At 44.6% G+C, this 25,034-nt stretch overlaps 1 protein-coding gene across 4 annotated transcripts in view; it reads left to right on the top strand.

Annotated features, from left to right (window-relative positions):
* LOC120986208 (GEM interacting protein) overlaps nt 1-25,034 on the top strand; it is a 79,103-nt gene that overhangs the window by 38,601 nt on the left and 15,468 nt on the right. For all 4 annotated transcript variants that reach the window (XM_040414632.1, XM_040414631.1, XM_040414629.1 and 1 more), the window contains 7 exons: nt 6,768-6,828; nt 9,164-9,286; nt 10,189-10,253; nt 13,176-13,286; nt 14,457-14,537; nt 15,993-16,175; nt 21,202-21,339. In XM_040414632.1, coding sequence (XP_040270566.1) covers nt 6,768-6,828; nt 9,164-9,286; nt 10,189-10,253; nt 13,176-13,286; nt 14,457-14,537; nt 15,993-16,175; nt 21,202-21,339 — 762 coding nt within the window. The remainder of the gene's footprint in view (nt 1-6,767; nt 6,829-9,163; nt 9,287-10,188; nt 10,254-13,175; nt 13,287-14,456; nt 14,538-15,992; nt 16,176-21,201; nt 21,340-25,034) is intronic.

The following is a 25,034-nucleotide window of genomic DNA, read 5'->3' as shown; positions in this document are numbered from 1 at the left end:
AAAAAAAACAGGCCTCACATCTCTATTTAACCAAATCTGTACTGTTTTAGCTGGTCAAGTTATTTGTAGTGACCGTAAAAGCACACTTTTTTTTCTGGGTTGAAAAACCATTCCCAAATTTGCCATTCTCAAAATAACTAGTTTCTGGTATTTGAGGCCTACTTGAAATCTATCCCAAAAAGAATATCTTACATTGAAGCTAGTGATAGTGTCATTCAGAAAAACCTAAGACACACGCTAGCGTGCTGATAGAAATCTGATTCTGTGATTAAACCTATACCTGTCACACAGCGCAAAAAAAAAACAGGCCTCACATCTCTATTTAACCAAATCTGTACTGTTTTAGCTGGTCAAGTTATTTGTAGTGACCGTAAAAGCACACTTTTTTTTCTGGGTTGAAAAACCATTCCCAAATTTGCCATTCTCAAAATTGTGGTGAACGGGAACAATGAGGAAAACATCTAATAAGGGACGCGGACGTGGACATGGTCGTGGTGGTGTTAGTGGACCCTCTGGTGCTGGGAGAGGACGTGGCCGTTCTGCCACAGCCACACGTCCTAGTGAACCAACTACCTCAGGTCCCAGTAGCCAGCAGAATTTACAGCGATATTTGGTGGGGCCCAATGCCGTTCTAAGGATGGTAAGGCCTGAGCAGGTGCAGGCATTAGTCAATTGGGTGGCCGACAGTGGATCCAGCACGTTCACATTATCTCCCACCCAGTCTTCTGCAGAAAGCGCACAGATGGCGCATGAAAACCAAGCCCATCGGTCTGTCACATCACCCCCATGCATATCAGGGAAACTGTCTGAGCCTCAAGTTATGCAGCAGTCTCTTATGCTGTTTGAAGACTCTGCTGCCAGGGTTTCCCAAGGGCATCCACCTAGCCCTTCCCCAGGGGTGGAAGAGATAGAATGCACTAACGCACAACCACTTATTTTTCCTGATGATGAGGACATGGGAATACCACCTCAGCACGTCTCTGATGATGACGAAACACAGGTGCCAACTGCTGCGTCTTTCTGCAGTGTGCAGACTGAACAGGAGGTCAGGGATCAAGACTGGGTGGAAGACGATGCAGGGGACGATGAGGTCCTAGACCCCACATGGAATGAAGGTCGTGCCACTGACTTTCACAGTTCGGAGGAAGAGGCAGTGGTGAGACCGAGCCAACAGCGTAGCAAAAGAGGGAGCAGTGGGCAAAATCAGAACACCCGCCGCCAAGAGACTCCGCCTGCTACTGACTGCCGCCATCTGGGACCGAGCACCCCAAAGGCAGCTTCAAGGAGTTCCCTGGCATGGCACTTCTTCAAACAATGTGCTGACGACAAGACCCGAGTGGTTTGCACGCTGTGCCATCAGAGCCTGAAGCGAGGCATTAACGTTCTGAACCTTAGCACAACCTGCATGACCAGGCACCTGCATGCAAAGCATGAACTGCAGTGGAGTAAACACCTTAAAAACAAAGAAGTCACTCAGGCTCCCCCTGCTACCTCTTCTGCTGCTGCTGCCTCGGCCTCTTCTGCTGCTGCCGCCGCCTCGGCCTCTTCTGCTGCTGCCGCCGCCTCGGCCTCTTCCTCCGCCTCTGGAGAAACGTTGGCACCTGCCGCCCAGCAAACATGGGATGTACCACCAACACCACCACCTGCGTCACCAAGCATCTCAACCATGTCACACGGCAGCGTTCAGCTCTCCATCTCACAAACATTTGAGAGAAAGCGTAAATTCCCACCTAGCCACCCTCGATCCCTGGCCCTGAATGCCAGCATTTCTAAACTACTGGCCTATGAAATGCTGTCATTTAGGCTGGTGGACACACACAGCTTCAAACAGCTCATGTCACTTGCTGTCCCACAGTATGTTGTTCCCAGCCGCCACTACTTCTCCAAGAGAGCCGTGCCTTCCCTGCACAAACAAGTGTCCGATAAAATCAAGTGTGCACTGCGTAACGCCATCTGTGGCAAGGTCCACCTAACCACAGATACGTGGACCAGTAAGCACGGCCAGGGACGCTATATCTCCCTAACTGCACACTGGGTAAATGTAGTGGCGGCTGGGCCCCAGGCGGAGAGCTGTTTGGCGCACGTCCTTCCGCCGCCAAGGATCGCAGGGCAACATTCTTTGCCTCCTGTCTCCTCCTCCTCCTACTCAGCTTCCTCCTCCTCTTCTTCCACCTGCTCATCCAGTCAGCCACACACCTTCACCACCAACTTCAGCACAGCACGGGGTAAACGTCAGCAGGCCATTCTGGGACAGGCCCCACACCGCACAGGAGTTGTGGCGGGGTATAGAACAACAGACCGACGAGTGGTTGCTGCCGGTGAGCCTCAAGCCCGGCCTGGTGGTGTGCGATAATGGGCGAAATCTCGTTGCAGCTCTGGGACTAGCCGGTTTGACGCACATCCCTTGCCTGGCGCATGTGCTGAATTTGGTGGTGCAGAAGTTCATTCGCAACTACCCCGACATGTCAGAGCTGCTGCATAAAGTGCGGGCCGTCTGTTCGCGCTTCCGGCGTTCACACCCTGCCTCTGCTCGCCTGTCTGCGCTACAGCGTAACTTCGGCATTCCCGCTCACCGCCTCATATGCGACGTGCCCACCAGGTGGAACTCCACCTTGCATATGCTGGACAGACTGTGCGAGCAGCAGCAGGCCATAGTGGAGTTTCAGCTGCAGCACGCACGGGTCAGTCGCACTGCGGATCAGACACACTTCACCACCAATGACTGGGCCTCCATGCGAGACCTGTGTGCCCTGTTGCGCTGTTTCGAGTACTCCACCAACATGGCCAGTGGCGATGACGCCGTTATCAGCGTTACAATACCACTTCTATGTCTCCTTGAGAAAACACTTAGGGCGATGATGGAAGAGGAGGTGGCCCAGGAGGAAGAGGAGGAAGAGGGGTCATTTTTAGCACTTTCAGGCCAGTCTCTTCAAAGTGACTCAGAGGGAGGTTTTTTGCAACACCAGAGGCCAGGTACAAATGTGGCCAGACAGGGCCCACTACTGGAGGACGAGGAGGACGAGGATGAGGAGGAGGTGGAGGAGGATGAGGATGAAGCATGTTCACAGCGGGGTGGCACCCAAAGCAGCTCGGTGCGTGGCTGGGGGGAAACACAGGACGATGACGATACGCCTCCCACAGAGGACAGCTTGTCCTTACCTCTGGGCAGCCTGGCACACATGAGCGACTACATGCTGCAGTGCCTGCGCAACGACAGCAGAGTTGCCCACATTTTAACGTGTGCGGAATACTGGGTTGCCACCCTGCTGGATCCCCGGTACAAAGACAATGTGCCCACCTTACTTCCTACACTGGAGCGTGATAGGAAGATGCGCGAGTACAAGCGCACGTTGGTAGACGCGCTACTGAGAGCATTCCCAAATGTCACAGGGGAACCAGTGGAAGCCCAAGGCGAAGGCATAGGAGGAGCAAGAGGTCGCCAACGCAGCTGTGTCACGGCCAGCTCCTCTGAGGGCAGGGTTAGCATGGCAGAGATGTGGAAAAGTTTTGTCACCACGCCACAGCTAACTGCACCACCACCTGATACGGAACGTGTTAGCAGGAGGCAACATTTCACTGACATGGTGGAACAGTACCTGTGCACACCCCTCCACGTACTGACTGATGGTTCGGCCCCATTCAACTTCTGGGTCTCCAAATTGTCCACGTGGCCAGAGCTAGCCTTTTATGCCTTGGAGGTGCTGGCCTGCCCGGCGGCCAGCGTTTTGTCTGAACGTGTATTCAGCACGGCAGGGGGCGTCATTACAGACAAGCGCAGCCGCCTGTCTACAGCCAATGGGGACAAGCTGACGTTCATAAAAATGAACCAGGCATGGATCCCACAGGACCTGTCCATCCCTTGTGCAGATTAGATATTAACTACCTCCCCTTAACAATATATTATTCTACTCCAGGGCACTTCCTCATTCAATACTATTTTTTATTTCATTTTACCATTATATTGCGGGGCAACCCAAAGTTGAATGAACCTCTCCTCTGTCTGGGTGCCGGGGCCTAAATGTGTGACAGTGGCCTGTTCCAGTGGTGGGTGACGTGAAGCCTGATTCTCTGCTATGACATGAAGACAGATTCTGCGCTGACTTAAGGCCAGATTCTCTGTTACGGGACCTCTCTCCTCTGCCTGGGTGCCTGGGCCTAAATGTGTGACAGTGGCCTGTTCCAGTGGTGGGTGACGTGAAGCCAGATTCTCTGCTATGGGACCTCTGTCCAATTGATATTGGTTCATTTTTATTTTTTTAATTTTAATTTTAATTCATTTCCCTATTCACATTTGTTTGCAGGGGATTTACCTACATGTTGCTGCCTTTTGCAGCCCTCTAGCTCTTTCCTGGGCTGTTTTACAGCCTTTTTAGTGCCCAAAAGTTCGGGTCCCCATTGACTTCAATGGGGTTCGGGTTCGGGACGAAGTTCGGTTCGGGTTCGGATCCCGAACCCGAACATTTCCGGGAAGTTCGGCCGAACTTCTCGAACCCGAACATCCAGGTGTTCGCTCAATTCTACTCACCACCACTCCCTGGCCTTCTGCTTCAGGATGGCGCACAGTGTGTGTAGGAGTACACTATGACCTGACACTGTGCGTCGTGTAGTGCATGCCTAGATGCAGTACTGCATACAAAAAATGGAGGTGCCTGTGGGAGGAAAAAAGAGATGAGTATTTTTTTATTTTTTTTGGTCCAGTCTGAGGTCTGCTTTAAGGAAGGGGTGTTTAAAAATTTACTGCGGGGCCCGGCCAGTCCTAGTTACGCCACTGGGTCTGTGCTATTTTTAATGAACACCTAATGGTAGGATGGTACTTTAAAGAGGTCACTTTAGCCGGCACTGTCGTAGGGGCGTTGGTTGTTTGTGAGGTAATAATGTAAAAATGTTTAGAACACGGACATTATGTACAGGTATCTGTGTCACAGGTAAAGAATCTTTCAGACAAAATGTCATAAAAAGAGTATAAATCCAAGTCCAAATGTTGAGAAGAGATCAGAGTAGGTTGAACCCATCTCACACTTCTCTAATAAATCTTATTTAGCTTTCAGATGTCCAAGGGTAATCACCACTAAATGACCACTGAGAAGTACTAAACTAGTAAATGTAAACTGTACACTCTCTGTTGTGTTTTCATATGAATAAACTTTAAAAGGGTTTTCCAGGATTACTATGGTTTTTATCAAATCTGATGTAGTTGCTCACCTCATGTGCATCTTCCCTATGCTTGTTCTTTTTTAAATTTGCACTCTCCTGACCCATTTTCATCATGTAAACCAATCACTCTGGATTGTTTACATCTTGTATGTAGCACTTCCTGTTTCTGTATCCAACCAAACCCATGATGCACTTCTCCTTTCTCTGCCACAGCTCCAGCCCCACCCCTGATAATGCCCACCTAGTTAGTTTATCTATCACTGCCCCGCTCACACAGGGATTAAAGGGGTTCTGCAGTTTTTTCAAACTGATGATCTATCCTCTGGATAGATCATCAGCATCTGACCGGCGGGGGTCCGACACCTGGGATTTCCGCCGATCAGCTGTTTGAGAAGGCAACGGCGCTGGCAGTAGTGCCGCGCCCTTCTCGCTGTTTACCGCAGGCCCAGTGACGTCACGACTAGTAATATCAATGGCCTGGGTGGGGCTAAGCTCTGGTTACTTGAATGGAGCTTAGCTCTGCCCAGGCCATTGGATACTAGTCGTGATGTCACTGGGCCTGTGGTAAACAGCGAATAGGCCGTGGCACTACTGCCAGTGCCACTGCCTTCTCAAACAGCTGATCGGCAGGGGTCCCATGTGTCGGTCCCCGCCGATCAGATGCTGATGATCTATCAAGAGGATAGATCATCAGTTTAAAAAAAACTGCAGAACCCCTTTAAGAAAGAGCTGTTCTCTCAGACCAGTCCCGGCATGTGACCACAGCCCAGAACAGGACATAGTAGCAATAAAGGTAAAATACATTACAAAATTACAACGACCCTCATAAATAATTATGTTAAATGATGTTGATGCAAACCGAAAGACCTCCACTCTTTTCCCTAGTCAAGACCGTTCTCTCAGACCAGTCCCGGCAGTAGCTCCGTCCATTTCCTACACATATATACAGTATGTCACTGTATATATTGTTACTGTATACAAAGTCAGTTTATTGTCAGTGGGTCCTGACAATAAAACCTTTTAGTCCTCCTCCTGGGTGGGCCCCTTTTGAGGCTGGGCCCCAAACAGCCGCTTCCCCTTTAGCTACGCCCCTGTTGACATGAGTCGGCTTTATAATCTTCACCACAGGTTATGTGTGTTGCACTACGGAAATTTTCTGAAGCTTCATACTAACTGATGTGAATACAGTCTTTCTGAAACAAAGGCATGTATACCATACAGACACAGACCATGCAGCTGCTATAGGACCCTTGGAGAGGGGTTAGTCCTATCCTCTAGGCCACTTCGTGGTAAGAACCTATGCAGCACTCTCCTCCACAGAGGAACTAAATTGTTAGCAAACAAGGGAAACACCAGACTCTTCTATCCTTGGGTGGCAAAACCCAGCACCGCAATGAGTTAGGACTGCATTCTGATCTTTCCTGTGGGACCTCCTGTTTTCCATGTACACCACTGGTCTGAGTGATCAAGTTCATGTATTGGCTACTTATTAGTGATTACCTAGGACATCCACATATTACATCAGCTCTTCTGGATATAGTGTTTTACAAGTAAAGACTACTTTGAGGGTGTGACATTTATCTTATCAATGGTAATATTTTATTCTCTAATAGATCAGTACTCCTTTGGAAATAAATCGTACAACAAATGACCGGGATGGGACTCCCTTATCTAGTAAGTACCACCTTTAGCTTGTCTTTTCAGTGTTATCTGTACGAAGCTTACAGAATATTTACATGGTCTCCTCGATATTCCTTCCTGTGCAGGTCTTTATTGATCGGCTCTATCGTAGCTCACTTCATATCCTATGTCCTGACTACCCTCATATATAATAAGTAATTCAGTTAGGAAAGATGTAACCTTTAGCAATATTTATACGAATAAGTCTTCTCGAAAAATTATCACAACCTTAGAACATCAAGAAGTGGACTTTCTGAGTGACATGGTGGCCATTGTAGGACTGGTGTCTTTGGATTGTATTCGGCCAAACACAATGTGTACATAGTTTATATGTTCTTGTAAAAGTTTCCCAATGGGACTTTTGAAATGATAAAAAAAAAAAATCATGCCTTTTAAAGAAATCATTTTTATTTAATAAAAAAACATAAAAACGTAAATTGTACATATTCTGCTACTGATGTACATGAGAGAAGTCTCTAATGAGTGTGAGTGGCAATCTCTTGTACAAGTAATGAACGACAATGAACTCGCTATAATCATTACCCTAGCGACACCAGTTGCATGTAGAATTCTAGTGAGGGAGATACCATGGATATGCCTTTAGGTAATTTATTAAATGTACCTTAAGAAATGATGATAGAGGCCAGACGAAAATCCTCTCTCCAGCATTGTGAGGCATGTCTGACGAACAGGAAAAGACTAGAGGACACAGGATGTGAGCTCACAGAGGAGGAGGAGTTACAGGATTAAAGGCATAATACAATTGAGTAGATAACTTCATAAAACCTAATAAAACAATGGCCCTTGGATGGCAGCAAAGTACACTAAGGATAGTGGATAGTTTACAACACAGAATGCAATAATAAATTTTAGTTCAGCACAGTATACATCATACTGTATATATTCTAACAATTGAATTTACTCTTATAAGAAAGTTAGTTTTTTTTATTTGAAAGGCTATGTACACCTTCAGGGGCAATTTTTTATGATTGCATTTTACTCATTTTGGGCTAAAAATCATTTTTTCAATTGGTCATTATTAAAAATAGTCACAAACGGTTAACTGTATAGCTGTGTGAATGCTACTATCACTTTGTGCTGGTCATCTAATAACCCTTATCTCTAAATTACTAAAAGGTCATAAACACTTATTTAAGCCACATTCTTATCAATAAGATAAGAATTGAGCTATAATGAGATAAGGAGCCCGTCAGCTGAGCTCTCTGATGGAACAGAGTGAAAATTATAATTTGTTCCCTTGGGTTGTCTATCAGCCCTCTCCAATTTTAGTACCCATCTCCATTTTCCTCTCCAAAGAGACATATGAACCATAAAACTAAAATGGGCCCCTTCTTTTATCACCTACCCCAACACCAAGGATTGAACATGACCATAAACATGTCCACCTAACCTTCTTCAGTCTCAATACACAAGTACATTTATCTTGGCCAAGACCTCCATCACTAATGCAAATAGTATCTACTTTCTAAAGGTAACCATTACATCATGAGCCTTTTAATCGATTACTAAAAACTCGATCAGGATTGGATCTGATGGTCAGTCAGAATGTAGCGAAGCTCCATGCTAACTGACCATCAGATCCAATCCTGATCCTGCAACAAACCTGTGCTACAAAAATCAAGGCCTCGTATAGCTATAGTGTACAGCCTAAAAAATGTAAGAAATTCTAGCTGATCTAATGTGAGGATGAGGAAAATGCCGACGAGAATATTTTTTTTTCTTGGCTTTTGAAGCCAAAATTGACAGAATTATGGGGGTGCAAAGGTTAGCAGTCATCCCTAGGCACCTGGCTGTAGAAAGGGTCAAAGGCTGTTATAGGTTTTGCACTGGGGCCCAGAAGCTTCAAATTGAAGCCTTCTATGCTTAATGCGATTGTTCACCTACAGAGGCCTTTTGGCCACCCACCTACCCCGTGGCCAGACCTCTGGGAAAAACATACTTACCTCCTCCCCACCAGTGGGTTCTGGCTCCTTCACTCCCTTGACAACACTGCAGCACTCCAGTTTTGCCAAGTCAACATCTGGTTTGACATATGACGTGTACCCACTGAGACCAATTATTGGCTGCAGCAGGGCACATGACCCCATCTTCTTAGAAGTTGGAAGGCAGGGACGGGAAGTCTGGTGAACAGAGCCCAGGAGCCACAGAGCTGGGACAGACAAGTGGGGATTAGATCTCTTTACAGGTGCCACTTGGAGGGGATTTGAAAAAAAATCCTGGACAACTCCATTCAAGGAGTTAAACTCCCACTATCAGTACTGGACTTGACCTACCGTCTAATTGAAGCTGTATTTGTCTCTTTTTGCAGCTGAAGCAGATGAAATTCTCATAAGTAATGAGGGAGGAGTAGAGTATGCTCTGAACTACGCCAAACGCTGGTGTAAATACGTTCGGGAAATCCTGGCATACATTGAGAAGAAACTCAGCTATGGTACGTATAAGTGATCCAACTGCAGAAATTATTGGATGATGTTCAGTATACCCAAAATCTGTCAATCCGTCATCCTGCTGGATTATCACATATTTTACATGTATAACCTGGTATAAAACTAACAGAACATTTGTCGTTGGAATTTTATCAGAGACCATTACTAGATCTAAAACCACTATATGTATAAATTGCCCAGATAGGAAAGAATATCTTCTAGGACCATTGGTGGTATTGTAGGCAATACACCTGGATCTAAATACTTTTGTAATTGTATGTAACTAAAAATGTAGTCCAGCCAGTGAGTTATTCAATAAAATCATTCTGGATACCCACACCTACAATGAGAACGGAGCAGGGAAATGAATGGAGGGCGCACTGCGCATGCGCAGCTGCCCTCCATTCATTTCTATGGGGCCACCGCAAATTTCCGTCTGCCCCTTAGAAATGAATGGGAGCGGGGGCCGCGCGTGCTCTGTGTGCTCCCATTCACTTCTTTGGGAGCAGCGCTTGGTGGTGGATGGACCCCGAGAAATCCGGGGTCCTCCAGCCACAGCTCTCCCCGCTCCGTTCTCATTGTAGGTGCGGGTCCCAGAGGTGAGACCTGCACCTATTAGACAATGGGGGCATATCCCAGTGATATGTACCCATTGTATGTGATGGGATTACCCCTTTAAGACCGGCGTCTAAAACACCAGTCTTCATAAATGACCCCCATAAACCCCATTTTCTCATGATGAAAATCATTAATAAAATCACTGGAATGTGAACTAGGCCTAATGCTGGAGCATCACTTTAACCACAGGCCCCATAAGACATTGGAGTGAAGTCATCAGTTTTATAAAGTACTTGTGAATTGTAAGATATTTTTCTAAAAAAATTAAGTGATTCTTCTTTTTTTATAGAGTCTGAATTTGCTAAGAACACCATCCGACTGTGTGAGTCTACTAGGAGCAGCCTTAACCAACAGGTATGTTTCTGCATTAAAGTCCAGTGGGTAACGGGAAGTGTTAAGCCAGGTTCACATGTTGCGTATATGTTGCAGAATTTAGTTGCAAAAGCAGTTAAAGTAGCACTACTGCAAAAATGTATTCTCTGACCTGTTAGAAATGTGTATGATGTTATCTGTAGTGAAGGTAATCTTCTTACCAGTGACTGTATTTGTGAGTTATAACCTCCCTTCTGATCCTCAGCTGTGTCATGTGACCAGCACTCTGATCTCCAACTGACACAGGACAGGAAGTCGGTTACTTCTCTATTCATTCCTATGAGACTGACATTGAGGCTGCTATTTGAATACATAGAGAAACTGGCCCCCTGTCCACATGCTGTGTTATGTGGAAAGTCAGAGTGTTGGTCACATGACACAGCTGAGGATCAGAAGGGAGGTTATAACTCACAAATACAGTCACTGGTGAGAAGATTATCTTCACTACAGATTACATCATGTAACTTTCTAACAGGTCAGAGAATAAAAATTGCTGTGGGAGTGCTTCTGGGGGAAAAAAAAGGTAGCAGAGTCTAGGCATGCTTTATATTTGTATTTGTATTTTATATACAGTTCCTGTGCACAGCTTTGTGTCTCATATATTACAGACCACCTACAAGTCCTGTGTGATGTATGATCATGCATTTATGTTATGCCATCTTCCACGTGTCCTCTTCCACTGTCAGGCAAAACGATGGCACCAAAACCAGACCTTATATGATTTGTTTGCAGTCTCTAACCCTGGAGACACATAGTTCTGTAATGAAGCTGTGGGCCCGAAAATACATCACTGGAATATGAAAAAATGACACCTACAAAACTTAAAAGGGTTTTCTGAGATTTTAATACTGATGAACCATCCTCTGAATAGGTCATCTGCATCTGATCAGTGGGGGTCCACTGCTGATCAGATGTTTGAGAAGGCCCCAGCACTCCTGCCTTCTCTCAGCTCACCAAGCACAGCACCGTACATTGTATAGCAGTTGCGCTTGGTATCACGCTGTTCCTAGACCATGGGACAGATGAATGTGTTGTCACTGGCCTAGAGTAAGCTGTGCAAACGCCTCGGCACTGACAGGAGTGCCGGTGCCTTCTCAAACAGCTGATGGTCAGTGATCCCGCGTGTCAGACTCCCACCGATCAGATACTGATGAGCTATCCTGAGGATAGGTCATCAGTATTAAAATCTCGAAAAACCCCTTTAATGCGATTGAGCTGAGATTGACAAAGTATAACCTGCTGGTGGTGCTTGGTCAATGGTCACACAACCAAGGTGGTGCCCCCTTTATTTTAGATTTTGCAGCAGTGTATAGTTGAGGCAGGGTCACATTAAAACTGGCATCTCCCCTTGTTGCTATACAGGAGGCCACTCTAGTATGGTAAAGGTCATACAGATCCTGGATATCCTCCTGTGGTATGTCCTTCCAAGCTCTTTCAACTTGGACACATAGTTCAGACAAAGTGCATGGGAAATCTGTTGTCCCATCCAATCTCAGACTTTGTCTATGGGGGAGAGATTTGGCGTTTCTTGGTCCTGTGTGTCTCTGCACCATGCATGATGGCAGTAGGCGCTTTCCAGGTCTCCTGTGAACTCTGATGCGGCCTTCAATGGCAAACAGTAGTGTTAAGTGATGAAAGCAGGCTCCACCTTGGAGCTTATGATGATTGCATCAGAGTCTGCAGCAGGGCAGGAGAGAGACTACTGCCATCATGCATAGTGCGGAGACAGACACACAGGACCAACATCGGGTGTGGGGTGCCTTTAGATACCATCAGGAGCGGATTGGCCATAGACCCTACAGGGAAATTTCCCAGTGGGCCGATCCCTAGGAGGGCCACCCAAGCCCTCCTCACGGCCACCACCAGGTCCATAATGATCTGATTCTCTCCTATGCACCTGGCCAGCAGCTGAAGGTGTTCTCCTGAATTCAATAGTATCTATGTCCTCAGGACAGCTAAACAATTGCTGGCCCTGCCTTCTTCTGTTGGCCCTGCCTAAATATGTAGCCCCCTCCTCTGTCAGTTTGGACCTACCAACAACATGGGGCCACGTTTACGATTTATTTTCTTCCAGGGCCACTTTTAGTTCCCAATCCGCCCCTGGCTACCATAGCCATTCCCTTTCAGTATTTGTGAAGATAACTTTGACCAGCCTTCTGTATGTTCAGGACATACCTATTTTGACTCAGTTAGGAGATGTAGTGTTCCAACAAGATTATGCCCATTTACACACTGCCTGCTCCACACAACATGCTCTTCCGGGTATCCAGCCAGCTCCATCACCAGATCTCTTCCCCATTGAGAATGTCTGAAGTGACGGATGTCCCATGCACAGCATCCAAAAACCACCTTGACTGAACTACTGGTCCAAGTTGTAAGAGCTTAAAATGACCACAGGAGGATATCCAGCATCTGTATGATGTTACCATGCCAGTGTGGTTGCCTGTTTCGCAGCACCCAATAATTATGTGACCCGGCCTCAACATATTCCCTGCTGCAGAACCCAAACTAAAAAGTGCACCACCTTGGTCATACAGCATGATAACGACCCTAAGCACACAAGTTGTTCTACCAAAGAATGGTTAAAGAAATATAGTGTTAACTCGCGATTATCTGAAAAATGTATATGTAGGACAATGCAGTAGACCAGGCCACTTTTTTGATGCTCAAGTTCACTATGGGTATGGAAAGACTGTCTTCTCAGATGAGTCACCTTTCACTAGGGCAAAACTGTTGCTTTTAATAAATAAATATTTTTGGAATATGAGTGACACAGATACATTTTGGAAAAGAACAACATGTGCAGAACCGTGTCCATACATACATATCAGTGTTTAACTTGGGCAGTGTTTGGATACCTAAACCATGTTTCCATGTGGTCACTATGTTTTTGGACAATGACAGACATGCATGCCGCTACAAGATGTCTACCTCCTTCTATTGGACCATGAAGCCCATACTGGAAACTCAGCCCTTGAAACCGCGGCCCTGTTACAGATGAAGAAGTATTGTCAAGTGAGTAGCTGATGATTTTACCACTTGGCTTCTCTTTACTATAATATACAAAATAGCTATGACAAATACTCCATAGTAAAAAGACATAAGCACTTCATAGAGTATATGAAGTATATGTTATAGAAGTTTTCTCTATTAGAAGCAATACTTCTAATGAAGGATGCATTATACTGCATTCGATGGACATTCTTATTTGTAGAGATGAGCAAATCGATTTGTTCATCAGAGTCCTTGAGCAGTGAGCGGCTGTCCCTGCTGCTCAAGAGACTCCCCCTCACTCTTTATTGTCAGGGCCGGAGGTGCAGAGGCCCATGCAACATTTGCTGCAGAGCCTCTGCGCTTGTGCCACTACTTGGAGCAGAGGCACAGGCAAGAGATTGACAAGGCCAGGTAAGATGTCTGGCCCTGTCAATCAAACAGGAGGGGGAAACCTCTTGAGAAGCAGCGGCAGCCCCTCGCTGCTTAAAGGGTTTGTGCAAAAATTTGCTGATTTTGGCACCTCCCCTCCCATTCTGCAGGACCTGCAAAGGGAAGATTACTTACATGCTTTCTGGCGCCAGCTCCCCGCTCCTTCTTCTCCCGGTCTGCCATGCTCCTCTGAGCTCCAACGATGTCAACATCTGGTTTGACATCGCCACAGCCAATCACAGGCCGCTGCAATGTCAGATTCCCCTTGCGACCATGTGACCATTTGTCATGATGCAAGGGGGGACCTGATACCACCACAGCCTGTGATTGGTGTGGCGATGTGAAACCGGATGTTGACATCACTGGAACCCAGCGGGACATCACAAACCTGCAGGAGAAGGAGCAGGGAGCTGGTGCCGGGAAGCAGGTAACTAATCTTTCCTTTAACCCCACCACCCATTCTTGCACAACCACTTTAAGAACACTGATAAATGAATCAATTTGTACAAATCGATTCACTCATCTCTACTATGTCATATAAAATCAACAGAAAAACCTTTGTGTACTTCTATTTGAAACTAGAGTCATACAGAGGTACAGTAATACCCCCCAGATGGCGCATTATGACCCCATACAACTCATACCGTAGCTGCACAGGGCCATATTTCAGCCCATAGAGTTGAGCTCCATTTTCAGCTATGCCTAACCGAAAACAGAAAAATAACATTTTCTACATGTAATAATATCTGGTCTGTGTTCCAGCCATTATTAGCAAAGAAGACAGAGATTGAGAAGTGGAGAAAAGAGTTTAGGGAGCAATGGCTCAGAGAACAGAAAAGAATGGTGAGTGACCTTGTCTTGACCGTGACATTGTAAGCCTTTGTTTCCAAATGTTTGCACACTTTGTACTTATTCAGGTGCTTCTGAACCCCAAAATTAAGGCCAAACCTGAACCTCTGTAAAAAGCTTTAGCAAGCAATTCCACTCCAACAACATGTCATAGTTTAATTCTAGGTAAAACTTTCAGGAGCTTTGCACATTGTTCTACCGTAATGTTCTTGCATCAAATTTGAGTTTTATTATGTTGTTTTCTACAAAGCGTCATTCATAGCTATTCTCAAAATTCAGCCTGTTGTCCTTGGAAACTGACAGAGATTTAGCTCGAAACAATATCATAATATGTTACTGTCATCTGAGCTTCCACAATGTACTTCTGTCTGGTAAGAGGAAACCAGCAGAATTTCTATGTTCAGCTTCATCCATGAATGGAGAAGAAACCATCATGTAACTCATTATCTGTACAAGGGAAGTGAGGCAAAAAGTACCAACTTGCTGCATTGTAAGTAAAGTAGCATTCTATTTTGGGTTCTTCTATTGTCCTTCTTGATATACATCTATTCCTTCCATCATAGTTCACATTTGAGATGTATTAACATATCCATCATAGACATCTTATACTAAGGCCACCCATTAAACTGTCCCCTTAAGTGGCTCATTCAGAAAGGAACGGGTTACAGTCTTATGTCCCCAGACACAGCTGTTTACTTCTTGGCTTCTTGACTAATTGCCAGAGATTTACTAGCTCCATTGACTGGAGATCTGAAAGACCTTCTTGTACTAGGAGCAACAAACCATGAACATATCTCTGTAACTAGTTTAAAGGTGTTCTCTACCTTGTTAGAAGGGTTTCTTGACTATAAGCAGATCTCATAGTGTCCCCCTTCTGTTATCTGCAGTAAGCGTTTATTTTCCCTACAGCGCCCCCACAGGGAATATTAGACATTACACAAAGTCAATTCAAATGAATGGGTTGTCCGTGTAATACAGGACAGGACAGGTCCTCCAGAACAAGAGATGCTCTTTGTAACTAATCTATACTCTAGCCGAGATGAGATTCCTGAAGAAAGGACCCCCTCTATTACCTCAGAATTCTCTAACAGTGTCTATAAAAATTGATTTTCTAAACTGGACAACCCCCTTTAAGCTGTCTTTTACTATATATAACACGAGTCCTAAAGCCAGAAACCTCTCTGCTTATCAAGGTGGTTTTTCAACATGCAACATCAGAAATTACAACATTGGAAATAGTAACACCTGAGATATTATAAGAGCATCTAATTATTGTTCTTCAAACCACAAAGCCACTTACTGTATGTTTTACATAGAGCCGGAACAAAACAAGGCCACCATATGACAAGTACCTTTCATTTAAGACCACCAAAGATGTCCTAATTATGCATGTTCACCATGTAAACGTTAATAAGTCCTATTATGACACATTTTTCTGTCCCACCACAGTTAGATTCTCTGAGCTCATTACGTAAGGCCCGTCAACAGTATGTACAACGATGTGAAGACCATGAGAAGGCCAAGCAACTGAGTGCCAAGATAGAAGAAGAGCAGAGCACAGGAACCTACCCTGGAAGTGCAAACAAACTTCTGGAGAAGCGTAGAAGGTCCCGTGAAGATGCTCAGATCAAGGTGAGGCCCAAAGTATAGAAAGGCTTGGTGGAAGATATGATGAGAATACAGCTGTCCTATGTGTGCACAGATATACTATACGACCAAATGTATGTGGACACCCTCCTGATTATGGTGTTCTAGTGTTTCAGACACAGTTGCAAAGAGGTCCTTAAAATCAAGTGCACAACCATGTAATCCTAATAGTCAAACTTTGGCAGTAGTATGGGCTGTAGTGAAGAGCTCAATTATACACGCCCCAATCAATGGATGTTACCTTTGCTTTAAGTCAACTTGATATTTTTGATTTGTTAGATCACAGTCAAATGTAAGTACTGCTATTGTGAATTGGAAGTGTCTAGGAGTAACAGTATCTCAGCCTTTAAAGGAAAAACTGAGATGTCTGGAGAACATTATGGGGGTCACTTATTAAGACCGGCGTTTTAGATGCCGATCTTAATATCCCCTTCGCTGGCAGTGGATCTGCAGACATTATGTAGAGGCACCGGTCTCTACATAACTTTGGTGTATCCACCGCCGATTCTAAATGTAAGATAGCTTCCTTGCTGTGTTACATTTAGACCATTTTCTATGTCTAAACCAGGCGTAGAAAATGAAGAATGAGACGGGCCTGCTGCCCATCCTCTTCCTCACCCACGCCATGCCGAGTTTTTTAGACCTGGCGTGAGCAGGGAATAGTTGCGATTGCGGCGCAAAGGACATTTTCGCCGCAATCTACGCCAGAAATACACCTAATATAGGGCGTAAATCTGGTTAGTAAATGACCCCCCATGTTCCTGAATGCATATTGCCTAGTGTAAAATATGGTAAAGGATAAGAGTATGGGACTGGTTTTAGGGTTTAGCCATTTATAATGTTAGTGCTTCAGCATACCAAGACATTTTACACAATTGTATGCCTCTAACTTTGTGGGAAAAATTTGGGTAAGACCCTTTTCTGTTCCAGAATGACTGTGCTGATGAGCTTGATGTGGAGTAACTTAAAGGGGTTGTCCGGGTTCAGAGCTGAACCCGGACATACCTCCATTTTCACCCAGGCAGCCCCCTGACTTGAGCATTGGAGCAGTTCATGCTCTGATGCTCTCCTTTGCCCTGCGCTAAATCGCGCAGGGCATAAGCATTTTTTGGAGATCCGGTGACGTACTGGGCTCTCTATGGGGCTGAAACAAAGCCCGGTGACGTCACCGGCACTGATGGGCGTGCTTTAGCGCTGCCCTAGCCAGTAAAACGTCACGAACACACCCATCAGAGCCAGTGACGTCACCGAACACACTTATTGTAAACAAAAGAGACCTTGCCCTGCGCGATCTAGCGCAGGGCAAAGGACCGCGGATGCTCCGATGCTAACATCAGGGGGGCTGCCTGGGTGAAAATATGGGTATGTCCGGGTTCAGCTCTGAACCCAGACAACCCCTTTTAAGGGGCTGCACAAGGTCCTGACCTTAATGTCAGAAAACATCTTAGGGATGAATTGGAACACCAACTGCAAACCAAAACCTTTTATCCTGACCTCAGAAAATGTTCTTTTAGATGAATAGGCATGAATTCCCACAGACACCCTCTATAATCTTTTGGAAATCCTTCAGGCTCTGGAATGGGATTTCTAAAAAAAAAAGAAAGCTCATATAGGTGTGATGATCAGGTGTCCACATACTTTCGGATATATATATGGCGCATAGGACTGTGAACATGTGAATGTGTATACCCTGGGACCCCTTACCAATCATGAGAACGGTGGGTTCCTGAGTCTGCTAAGTGAATGGAATAGCAGCACATATGCATGACTATTGAACTTGCACCTTTTACTTGGGGGACTCAGGGTAGAGAAACAAAACTTTATTAAAAGTCTGTTTAAAAGGGGCAAAAAAAGCCTATATGTCACTGTCTGTGACCATCAGGCAACCAATCTCCAAGCTGCACAGAGAGGGGTAACAAATAACTCCTCTGTACAGTTGAGAGACTCGGCATGACGGTGACCCTGGTGTGTTGAAAGTACAGGGGATTGAACAAGTACAGATATCAATCCGTGGAGGTGATATCGACATACCCCTATTACGAAAAGAAGCAATGTGGACCTATAAGTTGCAGACAGTTCAACCACATGGTTTAAATGAGGCCATATCATTTGCCAGTTTCATCTAATGTAGTAGCCACACCATCTACAGGAGGATGTGTTTCATCTTACATTAGAGTTATATATCTCCTATATGCTGCTTCATGACACTACGTATTTCCATTTTTTCTCTACCTTTCCCTCTGATGTAGCTGTGCATACATTGATAGGCATTCATGTACACTGGTTATACACCTCATGTGTTCAGATGTGTGTATATATTGATAGGTACGTTGGTCATATATCCTATATGCTCAACTGTGACTCAGTTATGTATCTGGGCATATGCTTTGTGTACACTGGCCAGCTGCATACTATAGTGACACTACCAGAGTTTATTGTTGTATCGGGTTGCCCCTCCCCGCCGGTCACATGTGATCAGATGGGGATCGGTACCTACTTTTTCTGGCCAACACATATTCCGATGGATCGCTGCCAGTGGATACGCTTGGTATCAGGTGACAATATGAGGGCCGCGATCTTCATTCCCCCTTCTACCGCGCTAAGCGTCATATGTTCCAGGAAGGGTTAGAATCATGACGGCATCGGCTGGTCAGAGGGCGGAGCTATCGAGCCCGCCTCTCACCTCTGATTGGAGATGTTACTGGCACACCCCTCCTGATAGGCGGGGCTTTGGCCATATGAACTCGGCGTTGTATCGGCCGCGCGCGGCCATCACAGCACCAAAGCCATAGCACACCACAGTGCGGCTTATTGTCTTGACACAGTCATTAAATAGCTCCTGAAGATACGTGACAATTACAAGTCACGGTGAAACGCGTAGAGCTGTTGCTAATCACTTGGACACGGCTCTTTAGGCAGGGTTGCACTTGCTGCAGTATTCTATCCTATAGCCTTGGAGTGTGTATGTGATGTATGGATGGTAGCCAAAATATACTGGCTACAGGTGTGTGGATGGAGCCAAAATACACTGGCTATGAGTGACTGTAATAAGCCATAATCACTGGCTGCGGATATATGGTTGTTACTTATATACTGGCCGCAGGCTGCACATATAGACTAGCCTGGACTCCTATACTGCATTAAGATTTACTAGTCCTTTGAGACTTCAATTTGGTATAGGCAGAGAGATCTCTAGTATCCAGCAATCTGCGACCCAACCACTAGGTGGCACAACCATATCTGCATACAATCAATCCACTGTAATACACACACGTGTGTCCATTCACATTGGTTTCCGTGCCCTTTACTCTGACTTGCTTTTTCATAGCAACTACTAGCTAGCAAGTTGAGTTTCTAGCCCAGTCTCTCAACTGTACAGAGGAGTTATTTGTTACCCCTCTCTGTGCAGCTTGGAAATTGGTTGCCCGATGGTCACAGACAGTGACATATAGGCTTTTTTTGCCCCTTTTAAACAGACTTTTAATAAAGTTTTGTTTCTTTAATTTTAACGTTCATCAGGCTGTGATATTATTAGTATTATTGGAACGTCTACTTATTCAAATTATTTAGTGTGAATTTATTGGACTCAGGGTAGATCCAACTGCTGTAGATAGGTAAACATTCTTATGGTGGGACAACCCCTTTAAGAACTGAGGTACAAGCTGTGTCATGTCTATATAACATTCCACCCAGCCTATTATATGAGAGGTGTGATTGCTTCAGGTCCTGTAAATGAGGATGAGTCAGCCAAAATAATTTGGCCCTGGCTGTAACATGTCGTATGTGGTTATTGGTCAAAGTACTGAGCTTCTCTTTTATCCAGTTTCATCATTTCTTGTAAAAGTCCTAATTTAAGATGAAGGAATTGGTTATTTGATGTTTTAATGTCCTTCTATGAACAAGAATTTGTAAACTGAAAAGACTATTCCTATAATTGTACGGGAATGTTTCTGCTCTGTAGCCTGGTTTTTAGCGCAAATGCTCGATGATTGGGTAATTGTGGTTTTTAAGTATGCTTAAAAATCATCGTTTGCTGGCGGGCAGATTGTGCTGTCTAATTACGATCTGCCCCCGCCAAACCACTAGACAGCACGGGGACGAGCGATGGCATAGCAATCGCTCCTCCCTATGCTGCGGAGGAGATCGCTGCATGTAATAGCAGTGCTCTCCTCCGTTAGCGAGCAGGTGATTGCCGGGAAGGAACGCTTTCCTCCTGACAATCGCTTGCACAATTGGCCTGCTTAATTGGCTTTAGTCTCCATTTCCTCTCTCTTCTCGCCTGAATGATCTTCTAAGCTAATTTATGGGCACATCGAAGTTGAACTAGCCATTGGACAACTACTTTCACATCTGCAGCCCGTTCTTCTGGACGGCTGTTCCGGTAGAGAATGCGGGAATCTGCTGGACAAGAACTGTTGCTTGCAGTAGTTTTTGCCTGGCTGATTGTGGCAGTATCTGGGAATGCCAGATCCAGAGAAATTGCAGTAGTATCCGGCAATGCCGAATCCGGAGAACTCTGGCAGGCTTTTCTATGCCAATACAGCCTGCTGGAACGGTGGGAAACTAGCCTTAGTGTCCAGTCCTTCTCTCTCCTCACCTGAATGATCTTCTAACCTGATTATAGCCACATTCATCCTGAATGATTTTCTAAACTATTGTATTACTTGTTTAGAAGACCATTCAGAAGAGGAGGCAGTGGAGCTTCAGACCAAGCCATCTGATATAACCGGATTCATGTGGTCACAAATCAGCTTAGAAGATCATTCAGAGGAGGAAAGAGACAGAGGGGGACTAAAAGACCTAGAGATGACAGCTCATCTTTGACAATGATTTCATATGGAAACATGGGCAGATTATTAAAGTAACGTATTCCCATAAATATACAGCTGACCCTTAGCCATCAGCTATTATACCATTGGCACAATGTGTTTTTGTAGCGATGTATGTGTTTAGTTGACTATTTCTAGGTGTATTACCGCGCCACTACTTGGACTGTCTCTTTCCATCTCAGGCACATGAGGCTGAGGTCCTATACAGAAGCTGCGTGACAGAGGCCAATGCCCGCAGCGAGCAGCAGGAGAAGGTCCGGCAGAGAATAATATCACACATCAGGAAGCTCATTAACCAGGGGGACCAGGTGATGAAGGAGGTATGTGACACATATACAGTATAGGAAATGCTCATGTAGAAAGTTAACTCTGTGGGTGCTATACATGCACAGCCACCAAATCAATTTAGTGGGTGGCACTGTTTTATTTAAAGGGACCCCATCACCTATGACCGGCCTATTAAAATCTTGATTTCAGTATGTTACACTATACTAATAGGTGCAATTACTTTTACTAAAGAACTCCCAAAGTGCCAAACAGGGGGGCTCAAAAGAAGGTACTTTCTGGTTCTGTAAAAGTATATGTAGAATCACATGATCCCTCCCAGCCAACCAGCCGCTGCCGTCACAATATCCTTGCCAGCAACATGCTCTGTGTCTGAAGCAATAGCTTAAAACCTGTGGCTCTCCATCTACTGCCAAACTATAACTCCCAGCAGAGATGTAACCTAAAGCTTCTATCTACAATACAGAACCTGTAAAAGGGCCCCCTGCCTTCCATGTGACGACGAGAGGTGGGAGGGCTTTCGGCCTTCTCAGGCACCAGAGCTGGGGTGTATTTGCTACCTCTGCTAGACCTATAGCTACGTTCCTGACTCCCAACGTGGCTTAAGAGTTGTTGGGGTATGTTGGCAGTTTTAGTTTGGCATCAGCTGAAGTGCCACAGTTTGCAGACCACTAGTCTGAAGCATAGGTTACTTAAAGGCTATGTATACCTTTGGGGGCAATTTTTTATTATTATTGCATTGTACTCATTTTGAGCTAAAAATATTTTTTTAAATTGGTCTTTATTAAAAAATATGGTGCCCTCTTTTTTTGTACAGAGCTGAGACGCTCTAGTAGCCCCCTTTTGGATTTTCTGTCTTTTCCATCAGACCACGAGCTGACGGGCTACTTATCTCTGTTCTCTGACCTTATAAACACTCATTATAGCTCAGCTCTTATCTTACTGATAAGAATGTGGCTTAAATAAGTGTTTATGATCTCTTAGTAAAAGGGATATTAGAGGACCTGTACAAAGTGAAAGTGAAAGAACCAGTCTCACAGCTAGAAAAACAGGTAGCACTTTGTGACAGAACAGCTCAATATTTTTAATAAAGGCCAATTGAAAAAATGATCTTTAGCCAAAAATGAGTAACACGCAATCATAAAACAAATTGACTCCAAAGGTGTACATAGCCTTTAAATGGTTTTTCTTGGCATTGACATACTGATGGCTGTTCCTTAGGATAGACCATTAATCTCAGTTTGGTGAGGTTCCAACTCTTGGCATCCCTACCGATCAGCTGTCTGAAGGGGCAGTCTACAGAAGCACTCCCACAATTTTTTTTATTCTCTGACCTGTTAGAAAATTAACATCATGTAAACTATAGTAAATGTAATCTTCTTTCCAATGACTGTATTTATGAGTTATAACCTCCCTTCTGATCCTCAGCTGTGTCATGTGACCTGCATTCTGATCTCCAACTAACACAAGACAGGAAGTCAGTTACTTCTCTATTCATTCCTATGAGACTGACATTGAAGCTCCCATAGGATTACATAGAGAAACTGGCTTCCTGTTCACACATAAATGCTGTGTTATTTGGAAAGTCAGAGTGTTGGTCACATGACACAGCTGAGGATCAGAAGGGAGGCTATAACTCACAAATACAGTCTCTGGTAAGAAGATTACCTTCACTACAGTTTACATCATGTACCTCTCTAACATGTTTTAGAATAAAATATTTTGTAGGAGTGCTTCTTTAACATTTGCTATGCAGGGTATTGCAGCTTTCACGCTGTAAATACATACTAAGCACAAGTGCATGAGGCTGAATCCCCTGTTCATACTGTTCATACTTTCCATTTCCATGAACTTCAAAAAATCATTTACTTGTAATGGGGTCCTTGAATTTCCATCACAGTTTGGGGTTATGGACATCAATAATAGAATATGTTTTTCTTGCCGTCTTGCTCTAAATGTTTAGTAGGTTACGTATGGTGGTAATTATCTCCTGTGGTCTGTGGTATGCCACATTTTACTGTATCTTTGTGTGAATCTTATAAGCTACCACTCGACATGAGCTGTAGCCAAACCTAGGACAAGCTTATTTTAATCTTGATTTCTTGTGCTTGGAAATAACCCCAACCCTGTCATAAGGCTGCCGCCATCCCATTATCTGCCCAATCTCCATATCATCTCAGAAATGTCAACATCACAGTGTTATCTCATGTAAAACAAGAAAACATGACTGTCATGAGAATACTTGTCTTTGATGGTCTTTATTATAATGATGGAACCTCTGAGATGACCATAAAAACTGCAGCAATAAATGGTATTCTAGAGGGGTGGTCTTTTCAATGAAGAGGGGTGATTTTTATAGGATATAAGGATGGCATACAGAAATCTGCTTTTCTAGGGGTTGGTCTTTTCAATGAAGAGGGGTGACTTTCTTAGGATATAAAGATAGCATGGGATGGTCTTCTGAAAGAAATGTTCCAGGCTCAAACTCTTCAAAAATGCCTTTTCTAGATAATACAGTACCATGGCTAAAAGGTCTTATCTAGGCTTTCCTTCCTCGGGGGTAAAGCTTCAGTTTGCTCCCCTAGCCCTGTAAATAAATGGATCAAGGCAGAGTGGCTTGTTGAAACCTGTCCTGGGCACCCAGGACCAGAGGCATATACTCCACCTGCTCCCCACTAAATATGCTCCCCTCTCCAAGAGACAGCTCAAACATTTCCAGATAAGCAGGTACTGCTCATTTTAGCAACTCGCATCCTTCCATGGTGTCCATATTTCCTCATAGGGTATATGGGAGAACTTCTTTAAAGGCTATGGACACCTTTGAGGGCATTTTTGTCTTTCTTAAAAAAAAATATCAGCACCTTTCTCTGTACAGTGTTATGATTCTCTATTAGCAGGCTCTGGGTTTACACTGTGTTCTGTCAGGGAACTCAGCAGAGACCCATCACCTTAAATCTCATTCTGGCCAGGCCAACTGAAAAAAAGCCTGCATTACAAAGAAGACACTTACAGCCACAAGTGAAGGCTTACAGCTGTTAACCAGGAGTTCATGGGAGAGACTTCGGCAAGATAGCATACCAGAGGTGGCATTATCAGCTACTTTGCCAGCCACCATACCTCATCATCAGAGATATTGCACAGATGTGGTAGAGTTAACACACATGCTTTATGAGACGTGTTATCTAAAATAAATCCGTTAAGCAAACACCTTCAATTGCTTTTCAATGGCTTTTGTTTCAAGATAACACGAGTTAAGAAATTTGATTTAAGAGTGTGTGTGTTAACCCTGCTACATCTGTACTACAACTTCTATTTTGCACTAAGTAAAAAGAGACTTTTATTCCTTTACTTCTGGCCTGATTTCTTTATACCTACATCTCACTGCGCCAATTCCCAGGAAGCAACGGCCTGAGGGAGTACACCATGCTACAACATCTCATCAGGGCCACTACCACTCCCATCTTCTGAACCGACTCCTCAAGGGCTAGCTGAATATGTATATTGTCAGCACAGGCCAAAGGGGTTCAACTTTGCCACCTCATTATCCTGGAAATCACTGTATGAACATACGAAGTCCTACAATGTGATCTTTTCACTCATATCTATGATGCCAATAGATCATTTTTGCCCCTTTAAGGACATCACGCTTTGCTTTTAGGAGCTATCTAATTCCCTTTTCTAATGCAGCTTTCTCATAGCTTTACTTACAAGAGATAGACTTGAGAAATCT

The sequence above is a fragment of the Bufo bufo genome, chromosome 1, assembly GCF_905171765.1.
Source record: "Bufo bufo chromosome 1, aBufBuf1.1, whole genome shotgun sequence".
NCBI classification, from domain to species: Eukaryota; Metazoa; Chordata; class Amphibia; order Anura; family Bufonidae; genus Bufo; species Bufo bufo.
Note: the sequence above shows the minus strand (reverse complement) of the source record. Positions and strands in the feature narration are given on the sequence as shown.